This window comes from Bactrocera latifrons, unplaced genomic scaffold (assembly GCF_001853355.1).
Source record: "Bactrocera latifrons isolate USDA-ARS-PBARC rearing strain unplaced genomic scaffold, ASM185335v1 scaffold_170, whole genome shotgun sequence".
Taxonomy (NCBI): domain Eukaryota; kingdom Metazoa; phylum Arthropoda; class Insecta; order Diptera; family Tephritidae; genus Bactrocera; species Bactrocera latifrons.
Window position 1 is genome coordinate 303,712 of NW_017535186.1, and position 16,414 is coordinate 320,125.

A 16,414-nucleotide genomic window follows, 5' to 3' on the forward strand; every position below is an offset into this window, starting at 1 on the left:
CTATTTTTATTTTATTCAAAATACTATTTGCTAATATATTGCTTTTCATTGCTTTCAGGGTTCTCTTGTATACATCAAAAATGAAAGATTGTTGCAATTCTAAAAATATTGTAACAAATGAATATCAAAAAAATTCGTATACTGCTTCTAATACTATTAACAGTATGTCACCTGGRGTTCATATTGATCATATATTCGCAAGAAGTCCTGAAAATATTGCTCTTTCTATTATTGACTATGGACTGCCGTTGACCGAACCTGTACCTGGCCAAAATTTCAGCTATTCCGACCACGAAGCTGTATTAGCAAAGTTGCATTTAAGAGATGCTGAACATAATATTGGGGAAGGTGCATGTATTGTTACTTCTATAAATAAAGAGCATCATATTAGCGAAGAAGCGGCACTTAAAACTGACGGATGTGTTATATCGAGACGTGTAGCTGTTTTGCATGAATCAATATCCTTATGCGAAACATCACTAGATCAACTGAATATAGATCGTATATTTTACTACAGTGTCGCAGTTATTCTTGCGTTTATTTTAGTAGTTTTCTTGGAATATCCATCTCCATTAGGATTTAGAACATTATGCATAATATTGAAACTCTTCATATCAGGTGGTCTATTATTTTGTATTTTCATGGGATCTGTGTGGAATTACATGGAATGGAATGGTGTATTATCTGGAAAAGTAGCCATGGAGTTAATGTTGCGGTCCATTGAAGTTTTTGAAAGCGTACCAAAGGTTTGAAACTTTTATGTTGGTGACCGTACGTTGATTGGTTAAAACTATATTTAAAAGACACATTAATTTATTCCAASTACTTAAATAAGCTCAAAATGCATTTATTATTGAATTACTTATATTAAATTGCTCCTCATAATGTAAATGTATTTATGTATATGTGACTAAGTACAATGAATAAAATATATACATAACTATATATTCAACTATATTTTGTATACATATGTTTAAGCACTAGACAGGCGCTAGTGATTTTAGAACTTTGTTACTTAATCTCGATAAAGGTTTTTCATTCGGAAAATATTAATTACGTATAATTAAACTGATGTATACGCGGAAGTTAAAATAGGCAACGGTGGAACATGTAATCAAGTAGCGTTGGTGATAGACTCTGAACAATATCAATCTAGTTAAAGATAATATACATATGTACACCCAACTCTTTTTTTTTACACGGCGGATACGTTTCTCAGAAATCCGTTTAAAAAGGAGGCGTTTCCTATAGTAAAATGGGGGATACGTTCCATGTAATTTGAAAACCGTGTAAGATGAAATTAAGAACTATATTTACTTCGAAAAACCGTGTAAAAATGTTGAAAATTAAAAAATTTCAGATTTGCATACAAAKTGTTTGTTCATTGGTAGATTAAGCAAAAACAAAACAAATCTGTTAATCAAGAATTAAGAACAGAAAAATTAGAATAGAAATAAGGAAAACATATTTACATAGCTACATAATTATTCGTCGCTACTTGATAACAATATATATATATGTGTATATAGTTCTATATTCGTTTGTACTATATAGAAGTCGTTTTATAAGAAAAGCTCACCACAATCTTTCTCGTTGTTTTTCATTCAAAGTACACAATGTTAAAAGGTGACATTACGTAAATTACCCACCCCAGACCAAAATGCTTACTGAATGAATTCTAAAATAGTTATGAAAGCTTCATATATACATACGTATATTTGCATTTCTAGTTCTAAATAACACTTGACTTTCGTTATAACAAATAATTTACATTTACATATGTCTCATTATCATATTATCATATCAATATAAATAATAATTATTCTCGTTTTAAACACGTTCAATGGCCATGGCGATACCCATCCCGCCTCCAATACATAATGATGCGACACCCTTTCTGACATTCAACCTTTCAAGCGCATATAACAATGTAACTAGAATTCTGCATCCCGATGCACCGATAGGGTGACCTAATGCAATGGCACCTCCATTAACATTCACCTTATCGGCGTTGATTTTTAGCTCCTTTAATACTGCAATAGATTGACCTGCGAATGCTTCATTTAATTCAAACAAATCCACTTCTTCCTTTGTCCAACCAGCCTTTTGTAACTTTACAATGAAATTGAATTCAATGCCAATATAAGCCTAATGCGTTAAAATTTACTTACAACTGCTTCAACAGCAGTCACGGGTCCAATTCCCATGATTTTAGGATCTATACCAGTCTGTGCCCAAGCCACAATTTTCGCCAATGGCTTAATGGATCTCTTTGTCACCTCTTCCCCTGACATTAACAACACCGCTGCAGCAGCGTCATTAATACCTGAAGCGTTTCCAGCTGTTACAGTTCCATTCTACACAAACATTTGCATATGCAGGAACAAAATAGAGACTTTCAATAACACTTTTTTATATCTTCCCTACCTCAATAAAACATGGTTTCAGTGTTTTGAGAGCTTCAATTGTTGTGCTCCCTTTAATGTACTCATCCTTTTCGAAAATTTGAGTACCCGCACGCGTTTTCAATTCGACTGGGACAATTTCCTTTTCGAAGAAGCCATTTTTTTGCGCGTTCTCAGCCAGGTTTTGTGAGTGAACCGCAAACTCATCTTGTTCTTCACGAGTGATATTGTATTGCTTTACCAGGTTTTCTGCAGTGACACCCATATGTATGTTATGCATAGCATCGGTGAGGCCATCGTGAGTCATTGTATCCAACATTGTTCCAGGACCAATTTTGATACCATTTCGTAAATGGATGACGTGTGGTGCCAAAGACATACTCTCTTGGCCTCCACAAATAGAAAYTTTAGAATCGCCACATCGTATAGATTGGAAACCTAAGGCAACAGTTCTGAAAATAAAAGTATACTTTAAAATAGCATATGTATACGAATTTTACTTTTTGTACGCACTTTAATCCGGAACCACAAAGCATATTAATATTATAAACAGGGACATTTATAGGAAGTCCTGCTTGTAGGGCTGCCTGTCGTGAAGGATTTTGACCCTGCCCAGCGGTAAGACTCTAGTAAATATGTTGATTAAAATGACATGAAATGTTTTATTCCAAATATTGCTCACTTGCCCAATGACGACTTCGTCCACATCACTACTGTTAACATTAGCTCTCTTTAGCACTTCTTTAATAACTACACTACCCAGTTCCGATGCTTTCAATTTAGAAAGTGATCCATTGAAGCTTCCTATAATTTTAAGATCCGAATTAACACATATAAAGGAGGAGGACTCTATCGAATATGAAATTACCAATCGCTGTACGCGCAGCGGATACAATATAAACGTCTCCAGTGCTAACCATTTTAGAAACTTCTCATTCAAAATTAATAAAATTACTAAATTTAGAAAGTGCCAACAGCAAAGATAATGTTATGCCCAACTTATTCCAGTGGGAGAGCGCCTCAAAATAAGCATTTTTTTACAACATTTTCCATTATGGCCAGCTCGAGCAAAATAAGAATTTTTGGACATTTTAAATTAAAACACCCACATTTATTACGATTGCAAATTATTATATATTGGACTTTTTACATATGGCGAAACTACTTAAATCCTTTTTTATGATTTTATGGTATATTAAAACAATTAACTTTTGATCTTTCAATACTTAATAAGGTGAATTAAGCCTGTTAGTCCTCATTTAATAAATGTTTTTAATAATTTGTAATTGAAAATTAATTCTATTAAGCATCAAATTACCAAACGTTTGATGAAATATATTTCAATTTCACATTTTCTTTGATTTTCATTATATAAAATTTTTGATTAGCGATCTTCAACGAAATTCATCCGTTCACAAATATTTTTGGTATAATTTCAATCTGGCCGTTCCAGTCATTCCAATTGCAAAACGTGCAAACGTACCCAATCCAGTCAACTGTCAAAGTTCGGTAGGTGAGCGGTTCTCACATTTCCAGAAGAGAGTTGGGGATCTCTTTATCTCTGGCCAATGGGTTGTGAACGAGCTTTAGACGATTAGTTGATAAAAAGTACACCAAGTGGTGGTAATGAAATGTCGATAAATAAAACGATTTAAATAATCTGTAACAATTMCGTTGTGGTATTCTTTCTGTTACTGATATGATATGTGATAATGAACTCATTTGTTATACATAAATCATATGGTTTTTTTGATAATATTTTACAGCTGAAATCCCCTAATACTTTGTTTTTCACAGAGATATTTTATAAAATGCTATATAATTTATTGATTAAAATGGTAAATACGGAATAATTGCTTTCCGATTTTAAAATTTGCTAATACTTAGCTTTCTTGTGTGTCAGTTTCCGTTGAGAGCCGCATATTTTTCAAACGTGACTTCAAACTTTGAATGCTACAATGGGAGCTTTCGTGATTGATACTCAGGATTGCCAAATAAAAGGACTGTCATGTGACGTGTTCCCAATGCTGAAATAAAATTTCCTAAATTTACCAGCACCCATTGAAACTATAGTACTACTTAGCATTTAGACTATTTGAAACCCAATATTGCCTAGGGTTCTGATTCAGCAGTTCCTGACTTAAAAATTTGGCTAGTGAAAAGTAGATCAGTCATTCATTACTTTGGGACTACACTATAAGCTACTAAATAATAATATATTGTTATCAGTCAAAGATAACGACAGCTGAAGTTGGCTTATCAGTGCAGGAGGTCCATTCCGCATACATCTCTCAATTACGAGCACACTATGAAACACTCAGTTCGGAAGTAAAAGCAAGCTAAGACGGTCCTGTGTTAATTTATAAAAAATATTTAAAATTTCGTATAAAAAATCGTTTACATGTAAGTAGAGAATTGCTCAATTTGAATATATGTTTATGTGTGTTAGTTAAAAAATTCATAAGCATGTTATGTGAAAGGTTTCTTTGTATAAGCATCTATATGTACATATGTATGTAGATACATATTTAGTGGGACTGTTTCGTGGACAATGGATGTAAAATAAGCACAATCCATTTTCTGCAGTTGTTATTAAAACATTGATTTTGCATTGTTAAACAGATAGATTTCATTAAATGGCACAATCTTAGGAAACTACTTAATTAAATATTGTTATTTTGAAAATAATCATATAAAAATGCTTATAACAATCGTTGATTGTACATACATATGTATGTACGTACAAACATACATATATTCATATAGTACATATGTATGTACATATGTTGCAGTTGCATGCCTGGTATAACTTGCATATACAAAGGGATTAACTGACATGCTAAGATCGACTTTAATGACAACTACTAAAGTCGCTGCTCACTCCAACAAAGTATAGTACAAGAAATGCCAAAATGGTATAGAAAAGCAACCAACTAAACTATAAAGTAAAATGTACATATGTATGTATATATGTACTTTTTATATAATAAACACTTGAGATTATGACAATAGATGCGTGTATACGTAAGTTTTTGCTTCATAAATCAGCTCAGAATAACAAGATAACCGCAGCATTCAGAAACGATAAAGATTTTGCTCACCCACACATACATACATACCTATATAAATTAATTTATGCCATGTGCAAGTATTTTACTTAGATTGTGGATTATTGATAAGAATGAAATGGCAATAATAAAATTGTATACAGAAATTCAAATAAACAATTTAAAATTTAGTTCGCTTGAATTATGTGTGCATAATGCCGGTAAAGTCCTAACAAGAAATCTAGTSTTTTATGCCTACCTATATACTTTAATGTAGGGAACATTTAGAGGGTACAGATGATTTGATGAATATTCATCGCTAATCCCATATTCGCCAGATTGACTCACTGGTACCTTTTCTGTTTTCTAAAGAAAAAAATTCTGTTTCGGGAATGCGGCTTGGGCCATTCGCTGTCACTTGTCATTGAGCCCATTGACGTCGAAAGCAAAAGCTGCTAAACACATCGCTTTTCGCGCGCAGTATATATGGATCTGATCCTGAGTGTATACATATATTTGAGATGATGGTGACAATGAAAAAGTTTAAATTAAGATCTCGTCAAATGATCAAAAAAGCGTCGGTATATGGGCCTCGAATAACTAACATTAAGACCCCTAAATATTATGACCTCTGTATTGATCCAGATAAATTATGTATATATTTATTCCTTGAAATATCTTTTTTGTTATTTCGGATTTTTTATTTTATATCTTGGATAACAATCGATCAAAAATAATAATAAAATGTACAAAATATATATATATAAAATATTACATATTTTTAGGATGTCACTGCTGAAGCATTTGAAACGATCAATCTTGCTGAAGAGCAATCAGACGGCACTGGCTGTGCACTCATGCTTCTTTCACAAAAGCTCTCCATTAGAATCTAAGAATGACTATCTAATTGATTCACCTGAGTATGATTTCCTCAAGGATATTGGTATAGAACRCGAAAACTGCGGTGTATATAATGGAGTGTGGAAAGGTTCTGGAGAGGTATTAACATCTATAGACCCAGGAACTGGACGCAAGATCGCTAACGTTCGTGTGGGAACATCTGAAGAAATGAATGAGGCGATAAAAGTTGGAGTGAATGCATACCAGCAATGGTGTCAGGTGCCAGCACCTGTACGTGGAGATATTATACGTCAAATCGGCGAAGAAATGCGCAAATATAAAGAGCCTTTGGGAAAGCTTGTAAGCTTAGAAGTTGGAAAAATATTCAGCGAAGGACAAGGCGAAGTTCAAGAGTTTATTGATATTTGCGATTATGCGGCAGGGCTTTCGCGAATTTACTCAGGACAGGTAATCAATTCTGAACGACCGGAGCATACAATCTTGGAAGCGTGGCGTCCTTTAGGCTTGGTAGGCATTATATCAGCCTACAATTTTCCGAATGCCGTCTTTGGTTGGAATGCTGCAATCGCTTTGGTAAATTCTTAATATACATAAGTTTCGAATCAATCACAGCTGTTTACTATGGTATTCTTTGTTTTTGTACAGACAACTGGAAATAGCGTTCTTTGGAAGGGAGCCCCAACTACGTCTCTAGTCTCAGTAGCGACCATGAAAATCCTTTCTGAAGTTTTGAAACGTAATAACTTACCACCCATTGCAGTGCTTTGCCAAGGAGGTGCCGATGTGGGTCAGAAACTTGTTAACGATTCTAGAGTGAAACTTGTGTCGTTTACTGGCAGTTGCGAAACTGGTCGCAACGTTGGAGTGGAGGTCCAAAAACGTTTTGGCAAAGTTATATTGGAATTGGGTGGTAATAATGCTTTGATTGTAGACCAGGATGCTAATTTCAACATGGTATTAGAAGCTGCACTCTTCGGTTGCATTGGTACTTCCGGCCAGCGTTGCACCACAACACGTCGTATTATCGTACATGAGAAACTATATGATCGCCTGGTTAAGGAATTGGTAGTCAAATACAAACAAGTACGTTTTGTATTATTTTCGACCGTTTAAAACGGCTAAAGACTGTGCAAATTATATAAAAAATATCCTGTCTTTGGCATATTTATTTATATGCCATTTTTAATATACGTAAATTTACATATAAATACATTGCAGGTTCTTCCAAAGGTGGGTCATCAATTAGATCCTAATACACTGGTTGGTCCAGTGCATTCTCAACAAAATATTGAACATTATAAAGCCGCCATTGTCGAAGCTGTCAAGCTCGGCGGAAAAGTTGCATTTGGCGGAAAAGTGATCGAGTCTGAAGGTTTCTATGTGGAACCGACTATAATAACTGATTTGCCACATGATTCGCCAATAGTGCATCGTGAAACTTTTGCTCCAATTGTTTACATTCTTAAAGCTAAATCTATTGAAGAGGCTATCGAATGGAATAACGAAGTAGATCAAGGTCTGTCTTCTGCGATATTTACGGAGAACATATCGAATGCGTTTAAGTGGATTGGCGCACAAGGCTCTGATTGTGGCATAGTAAATATAAATACTACAACTAATGGAGCAGAAATAGGCGGAGCTTTTGGTGGCGAAAAACACACTGGTGGAGGTAGAGAATCCGGTTCCGATGCATGGAAACAATACTGCAAACGTTCGACAATAACACTAAATCATTCCGGAAAATTAGCATGTGCACAAGGTGTGGTTTTCAATGTAGAATAAACGAAGTAATTTTTATTATTATACCATAAATGTGTTGTATTTTTGTGTAGAAAATTTATAGATTTCGGAGAAATCAATTGTATAAATGAATGTTACATGCTGGACGTTTAAATGCCTTATTATATTTATATTGTCAAAAGAAAGAGAAAAAGTATACAAAATAATTTGATGTGAAGCTCCTAACCCTTTATTGGTTTCAAAATACCATTCAGGCTTTACCGAAGCTTAGAATTTTAATCTCACACAAATTTTATTAACTCCAGAAAAGAGTGAAATATTAGTCTCAAAGGCTTCCAGACTAGTTAAATCCAGTTCCTGATCAACTTTTCAACTTAATTGCCATGTAGAGCCTTCGCTAGACGTATAATACTCACAAAGAATACATCTAAGAACACATTTTTACTGGAACAGGCTTTATTAAGTTTGCCTCAAAGTTGGTAATACCTAGAAGAAAACTACTCTTTAAAGTATACTGTAAATATAAATCATCAGCGTGACGAGCTGGGAGGATTTAGAAATGCCCGTGTATATACATACGTCAATTATTTTTTGAGATATCGAACTGACACACATTTTTTTTACACTCTTTTTCTCTTAAAGAAGCTGCTAATTTGTCGGAACTACCGTAATCGGACCATATATATAGGTGTCATACGATCTGAACGATCAAACTCAAGTCCTTACATGTAAAACTTTTTTGTGTGACAAAATATCTTCACAAAAACTTCAAAGCCCACTTCTTGGTGAAATCATATACATATTATATCTCTGTACCTGACCGACTGATTTAGACTAAATTTAATAACTAGCATTCTTCTATATCATTAATGTATGGGATATACTATACAATTGAAATTCAGAGATAATCTTTTCCTGATAATAATATCTCTGTGCCCCCATTTAACTAATATCCGGATTTTCCAATATCCGGCTGATTTTACTGCATATGATTGGTGAATGTATGTGAGGTACCTTAATGAAAACCAGGGAACAATTTCTTAGTATGTGGCATGATAGTAGTTAAGAAATAAAATTGGGTCGATACTACCGAAACTGTATATGAGAGTAAAGTTTTTCTAACGAAACTTATGGTGAGTATATTGGTCAGTATATGAGTTAGATTCAAAAAGTCTTGTTTACTTTGAAACGCACCTTGTATTGTATGAACTACTGTGATCAAATTGCCAACGAATTTTCAGTCATCATAGCACTTTGAAAAATCCTGCGTCGTGATGGCCATCAAACCCTTTTTCGATTCAGATTTTATATCCTCAATTGAGTTAGTTTGTGGTAGTTGTGTAGTTTGAGTCAGTTGAGTGGTCATGTGAATTCGCTGAATAGCCAGAATTGACATGAAGTTAAATCAGGCGACTGCGGTGGTTGCGGCGAGATATTAGTTGAAAATGTGGCGTAATAATCACGAATAACSAAWGCAGTATGAGATGGTGCATTATCGCACTTCTTCGTGCAATAAATTCAGATATAGTAAAAATCGAAGAATTCACTTTTAGAGCCAACAGTACTACTAACTTAGAGGAATAAAATTTAACGATTCGAAAAACACGTGAAGCATAAATTAAAAATCCAACTTTCAATTTGATCACAGTGGTATATATACAATTGCTTAGATTCTGGTCCTCTGGTTGACGTTTTAAAAGTATAAAATTCCGGTTGCACCCTAGCTTGTTTCTTGTTTTTGTTTTGTTCAGTTTKTCAGCTTACAAATTTAATTACTTTTCCATTTTGACGAGTTTCCATGGACACTTTCGATCTGTTTAGTCGATAAATAATTCGTTCTCTTTTAGTGCTGCTGTTCAGCTCAGTTTTAAATTGGATTATTAATTAAATAAAAAATAAACAATTGACAAAGGCTTAACCATGGAGGTTATGGAAGAAGGAAATTTAATGGACAGGGTCCCAGTATTGTTGCAGAGAGATCTACAGTTTTATCAGGTATGAAAACTTCCGTCAATAGTTTTTTGGAAATGTTTTTGCCTTATGAGAATATTATGCAATTTTTGGATTTTTAATTCATCTTCAAACTTACYAAAAACCTGTGAGAAGACACATCAAAGAGTCCTGCAGGAGCGCATTTGTCTTGGTGTGGTAGGGGGTAAATTAGATTTCCCACGTTACGCCTCGTTTGCCGCGATTAAAATTGTTTTATGGTGAGTAGTATTTCGAGAACTTAAATTATTTTTATTAATTGTAAACAAGTTTTTGTTACCTTTCCGTTTATAAAGGTGGGAAGATGAATATTATGCTTCCTACCAAAAGCATTCTGGATTATTGCATGCAGAATGGGATCTGTTGTCACATGATCCGGTAAATAGTGTGGTGGTGGTATTTAACTAAATAAACACTTACTTACATTGGAGGTGTTTTTAGACAGCTGTTATTGTGAAAACATCAGATCCGGAAAAATTCGTAAATCTCGTAACGCGGTCGGCTGATATGCTTTTGGAGCATCTACATATACTATCGCAGGAGTCCTTAGATCATGCCGACCTCTCTGTGCTGACTGCAACAATTGGTGCGGCAGCGCTCATAAAAAATTGTTTAAATATTTACATGCAAGCAGCTAATGTAAAGGTCTATCGCCCAAAGGGCAATGAAAAGGGTGGCGCATTAAGATTGTCCTACAAGCAATACTTACAAATGGCTGAAGCGCTAGCGGAAAGGCTATTAGATTTACATTGTAGACTGCTATTGTTGTACATCATACAAGATGCAGATTGTCTTAATTGGGAAAATAGTCAACCGTTTTTCGAATCAGAGCGCGGTTCGTATACCATACAAATGTGGTGGCACTACATTCAGGGCATTAAGGACGATCTGTGGAATTCAGTACCACCAAAGATGGCCCAACGTATTTTTGCGGGCATTTTAAACGAAACTCTGGGTGTTCTTACTGCGCGTTATTCGTTAATTTTAACTAGTGTCGAAAGAGCTCAATTACACTTGGCAGATATCTCTAATATGTTGTTTTGTGTGGCAGAATTGTTGCCTTTCATCTGCGAAAGTGGTGAAGCCTATATAGGTGAGTGAATGTAGGAAATGGAAATTTCGCTATTAAACATAATTTCTATACATATAATACGTGTGTATTTTATGGATCTCGTAAACAGGTCTACAGCTTCCTACTCAAAATGCTATTATCCGCGATGTACACGCTAAGTGTCGAGAGTTGTTTTACTGCCTTTTGTTACGTGGTGCGCCGTTAGGAGTGCTGTCAAAGGTTGGTTACTACTTCCATTTACTATACATATGTATGCTTACTAGCCACTGAATTTATATTAATATAGGATATTGCTTTTCAATGAGTCAGATATCCAACTGCCTTGGTTTTGAGTAGATTTGAACAAACGAATTATTATTCTATGATATATTTTAAGCTGACTTCAATGTATTCATTCACACTAAATGGTTGTATTTCAATAATAGAATTCTTAATAGAAACAAAAAATCTGAAATGATGTTTATCCGTATAAGGAAGAAATGTTAGTGAATATTACATAGTGAGCACAATATCATAAATTTATAACAGCAATAGCTCGGTGCAGGCCCTTAATTTGGTGTGTTAAATTTAAATCTTAGCTTTGTCGTAAAAATATTGAAAACATGGAAATGTTTTCATCCAGACAAGGATTACCATGTGCTTGGATCTTATTTGCATCACCACGTCTGTTTTCTACGGATAAGACTTTTCAGTGGGTAACTGAATTCAGTGACCTCAGCGCGAGAATTGCAATATCGCTGGAATTGAAGGTACTTTTGGCGTTTCCCGAAGCTGATTGGGCATACTTATTGAAGGTAAATTCATKTATAATATTTTTTAAGAGAAAAGTAGCCTAAACGAAACGCAAGTTGTTTTTGTGACCAAACACATATTTATTATTTCGCAGTTTGTTAATCAAATATATTTCTTTTTACAATTAAGGTGCTTTTAATGCGCAACGCACAGGTGACCGGTGTAATTCTGCGTCATATTTTCTCACATTTGCCGTCACCGGAGAATTTCAATAACGAGAACAGCTCATTTCTCAGCGACGTTGGTGAGCAGAAAAAATGCGAGGCATTTCTATGTCGGGGTGAATGCTTAGATTTATCGCATCAAATTAGAAATCAAGCAGGTAAGACCATAAATAGTACAATGTGGCTTCGAATATTACGTATTGATAAGRCGAGGTGCTTCAAGCAAAGCTCCATCGAATTTCTAAGAAGCTTTAGAAATATACAATATACTCAAAGATGTTTCAATATGAATTAGTTAGAGTGAAATTCTTTAAGTTRAATGGTATTTATTGTTTAAACATGCCTTCTCCAATGGATGTAGACCCTGTCGGCCAGTCTAACTACCAAATAGTTTTATCCCTAACTTATCTGCTGGTGGCGGTTGGGAAAGCTGTCGATATTAAATCGTGCCTTATTAAAACCTTAGAAGAGAGTTCTGCGGGTTGGAGTGACTGCCTTGACAAGCGCCAGGTATCAAAATTGTTTTGAGAAATAGTTGGTTTCATTATTGATAAATTCAAAAACTCAGGTTTGGAATCAGAAGCGACCACCTTGGCTGGAAGCAACTATGCATTTTGTATATCCRCTTCTGAATTGTGTTGTTGACATGTTAGTTAATGCTGTCGAAGCGGGAGCTAGTATGTACCAGGCAATGTCATTGGCTTTAACATGTGTTTCCGAGATGTGGGATTGTATACCCGAGAGCCTTTACAAAGTAACCATTTTATTGCAAGACATCATACCGGTTTCAACTCGTCCTCTTGGTATGTATATTCTGCGAACCTCGTAAATGCTCAACAATACTTATTCCTTTTATATAAATAAATATAAGTGTGATATATAGGGTGCTTCAAGGAGTATAATGTAGGCTAGTTGTATTTGCACCAGAAAGCAATTTATAAGCTCTCACCATATTTTAAGCACGCTAGATTACTCTTATTATCCTCTAAATTATAAATATATATAATACATTTTTTTGTTTATCTTAAAGGCGATTCGGTACTCATGCAAGTAGTTTTTGCAGCTTTATATACAGACCTCATTCGAAAAGCTAAATTTTATGAAAAGGGTAAGTAGTAATTTAAAGTTTTTGTTGGTTGTGTGTAAACAAGAATATTTTTGGTGGTTTTTTTTTTTCAATCTAATATAACTAGAGACATAAATATCACTTGCTTTACTCTCTAATAATGCTCTCTAAATAAGCAATTAGGTGATAAAATAAATATTATTCATTATAGAAAACAAAATGGAGAAGGCATCAACCTGCTATTCCATCTCCGAAGCTATATGCTGTATAGACGAAGACGACAAACATACCGATCAAATCGATTTATTCTTAAAGCAAGCACGAGACTCCATAGCTGTCGAAACAAATTCTCATTTTGAATCTAACGGTGGTGCCCGCAGTTGGGTTAGTACATTAAGTACGGTGAAGATTGATGATTTAAATAACACAAACACTGAACGATTAACACAAAGTCCGCCGATAAATTATGCCTCAGAGCTAGATGTGGGTATAGCAGATTATATAGCAGACATATTAGTTAGTGATGTACTCACAAGTAATATTGGAAAGCAAGCTTTAAAGGTAATCTTAAACCGAATGAGATATTTACTAAGTGCTTATAACACTTCACATTTTCATTGCTTCGCATTTAAGACAAGTTATAGATATTTGAAGAATAATGCAGATTGGTTAGAGGAGCAACTGGGCTCTGGGGTCCCCGTTAGTGGGCCAAATCCGGGACAGAGGATCAATGAACCAAAGGATTCGATATTGTCAACAATGTTTTTTGTTGGGAGTCATACGTTTGACCAGGTAAGAAATACAAACGAAGAAATAAATATAATAAATAAAAATAGCCTGTGTTTGAAGGTTATTTTTATGGTTTTTAGTAAGMTCATTAACTCTTTATATATAATTATTAAACGCGCTCTAGGTCATTTCTGTTTATTCAGAAATCAAAAATTCTCATAAAAGTTTAGTTATAGTATATTGGGTAGTCAAAAAGTCTTTTCGCATTCCTAATCAAACTTCAACTTATTTTTTATATTTAGAATTAACTTTAATGGATCAAATATGTACCCCTTTGGTCGATCACTTTTGCCATTTTTTCTCTACAGACATTATTCCATGAGCGCAAAACTTTTCTAGTTTCTCTGCGAAAAACTGAGTCAAGTAATTTTCACAACACTCTTGAAGCCAACTATTAAAGGAGTTCTGCATTGATCGAAACAAATGGTGCTTAGATGGTGCAAGATCAGGGCTATATGGTGGTTGCATCAAAATTTCTCAGCCAAGCTCTCCCAGTTTTTGCCGAGYCATCAAATATGTTTGTGGTTTAGCGTTGTCATGTTGAAAAACGAAGCCCTTTCGGTTGATCAATCTCATCAGTTGTTGGCAGCAAAATGTAGAATCAATCGTTCGACCAGGCTGAAGCACCTCATAGTGGATGATTCCTTTCCAATGCCACCTAACACCCAGCATAACCTTTCGAGGCGTCAATCCTGGCTTTGCGAGCATTTGTTGAGCTTTTGTCTTCTGTTACCATTTGCTTTTAGAAATGGTTTGTCCATTAAATTTTTCACAGATAATTCATGTGGTACCCAAACATCGAGCTGTTTTTTGTAGTCAGCCTTTTTTAAATGGTTCAAAATCGTTTCATGATGAATGTTAAGTTACTTAACGATGTCATGGCTGCAATATTTTTTATAATTTCATCGACTTTTTCAATGATAGGTCGACCAGAGCGAGGTGTATTTTTCACATAGAAATTTCCAGAACCGAAGCGAGCGAACCATTCTCGTGTCCGTAAATTTCACAAATTTCAAAATGCCCACAAAAAATATTCTATGGCCCTAAATTTAATGAAGTTCTGATGGAGATTGAAATTAAAATATAAAAACTATTCCCTCTAATACTCCCACCGTTTCGCTATTTGTTTCCAGACCTATGTGCCCACAGTTACTCTTACATAGTACCGCATATAAATAATTGTTTCTTTTCAGCTTCTCAGCGGTGTCCTAAACATCGACTACATAACTTGGCTTCAAACACCCCTTTCTTTGAATGCCGAACGCGCATGGTTGCATTTGTCCCGTCGATGCGATTTCCAGGAAGACTCAAAACTTAGAATGCCCGAGGTGACCATGGTCGCTGGTATTACGCAAGTCATGAAAAGAATGAAATACCCAAAGAAATTTTAAGAATATTTCTAATTGACACACATATTTAAAATACACACACATACATATGCACATTGTTAGCTTAAAAATATTTGCTAGAAATCCAGCAAATAAAAGTGAAGCCAGTAGACAATAATTTGTTTGGTATTGAAGTAATTAAGCTGGAATAAGTATACGACTGTTTTAGCTAATAATTAAGTTCAAATATAAATGAGATAAATTATAATTTAAACAAAAACTCTTCAGATGTCAAATTTAGAAAAAACAAGTACGGAAGGGCCAAGATCGGATGTCACCGAACATTTTAAACTCTCGCATGATAAAGTGATAATCGAGATTTCAGGCGTGGTTGTAAACTGATTTCACCCATATTTGGTACATGTCATCAGGGTGTTAAGAAAATATTATATACCGAATTTAATTTAAATCGGTAGAGTACTTCCTGAGATATGGTTTTTGGTCCATAAGTGGGCGACGCCACGCCCATTTTCAAGCCTGGATGCAGCTTCCTTCTGACATTTCTTCCGTATAATTTAGTGTTTCTGACGTTTTTTGTTAGTTGCTTAACGCACTTTCAGTGATTTTCAACATAACCTTTGTATGGGAGGTGGGCGTATTATCCGATTTCTTCCATTTTTGAACTGTATATGGAAATACCTAAAAGAATCGACTCTATACAGTTTGGTTGACATAGCTATAGTAGTTTTCGAGATATGTACAAAAAAGTTAGTAGGGGGTGGGGTCACACCCTCTTTTCCAAAAAAAATTACGTCCAAATATGCCCCTCCCTAATGCGATCCTTTCTGCCAAATTTCATTTTAATATCTTTATTTATGGCTTAGTTATGGCACTTTATAAGTTTTCGGTTTCCCATTTTGTGGGCGTGGCAGTGGGCCGATTTTGCCCATCTTCGGACTTAACCTTCCTATGGAGCCAAGAAATACGTGTACTAAGTTTCATCATGATATCTCAATTTTTACTCAAGTTACAGCTTGCACGGACGTCCGACAGACGGACGGACGGACAGACAGACATCCGGATTTCAACTCTACTCGTCACCCTGATCAYTTTGGTATATATAACCCTATATCTGACTMTTTTAGTTTTAGGACTTACAAA

General features: G+C 34.9%; 4 protein-coding genes across 4 annotated transcripts in view; 3 read left to right on the top strand and 1 right to left on the bottom strand.

Annotated features, from left to right (window-relative positions):
* The window catches only part of LOC108966865 (putative neutral sphingomyelinase), a 2,407-nt gene extending 1,495 nt beyond the window's left edge, over positions 1 to 912 (top strand). Inside the window, exon 5 of the mRNA XM_018929997.1 lies at positions 59 to 912. Within this exon, the coding sequence (XP_018785542.1) occupies positions 59 to 752 (694 nt within the window). The 3' untranslated portion in view covers positions 753 to 912. The remainder of the gene's footprint in view (positions 1 to 58) is intronic.
* Positions 913 to 1,672: 760 nt separating this feature from the next.
* Positions 1,673 to 3,440, bottom strand: LOC108966866 (acetyl-CoA acetyltransferase, cytosolic). Its single transcript, XM_018929998.1, has 6 exons — positions 3,274 to 3,440; positions 3,088 to 3,209; positions 2,919 to 3,031; positions 2,428 to 2,857; positions 2,172 to 2,357; positions 1,673 to 2,112 (listed from the first exon to the last, which is right to left on the bottom strand). The coding sequence occupies exons 1-6, from the start codon at positions 3,323 to 3,325 to the stop codon at positions 1,831 to 1,833; spliced, it is 1,185 nt and encodes a 394-aa protein (XP_018785543.1). The 5' UTR covers positions 3,326 to 3,440; the 3' UTR covers positions 1,673 to 1,830.
* Positions 3,441 to 4,703: 1,263 nt separating this feature from the next.
* LOC108966832 (putative aldehyde dehydrogenase family 7 member A1 homolog) lies at positions 4,704 to 8,125 on the top strand. Its single transcript, XM_018929926.1, has 4 exons — positions 4,704 to 4,808; positions 6,238 to 6,886; positions 6,959 to 7,396; positions 7,532 to 8,125. Coding segments are annotated over exons 1-4 (1,653 nt in total). The 5' UTR covers positions 4,704 to 4,806; the 3' UTR covers positions 8,096 to 8,125.
* A 1,848-nt stretch (positions 8,126 to 9,973) lies between these two features.
* LOC108966843 lies at positions 9,974 to 15,369 on the top strand. The gene is made up of 13 exons (XM_018929937.1): positions 9,974 to 10,048; positions 10,160 to 10,263; positions 10,339 to 10,420; positions 10,484 to 11,135; positions 11,224 to 11,333; positions 11,693 to 11,908; positions 12,036 to 12,228; positions 12,432 to 12,580; positions 12,639 to 12,873; positions 13,101 to 13,178; positions 13,348 to 13,697; positions 13,770 to 13,928; positions 15,119 to 15,369. The coding sequence occupies exons 1-13, from the start codon at positions 9,974 to 9,976 to the stop codon at positions 15,314 to 15,316; spliced, it is 2,601 nt and encodes an 866-aa protein (XP_018785482.1). The 3' UTR covers positions 15,317 to 15,369.
* Positions 15,370 to 16,414: the final 1,045 nt, after the last annotated feature.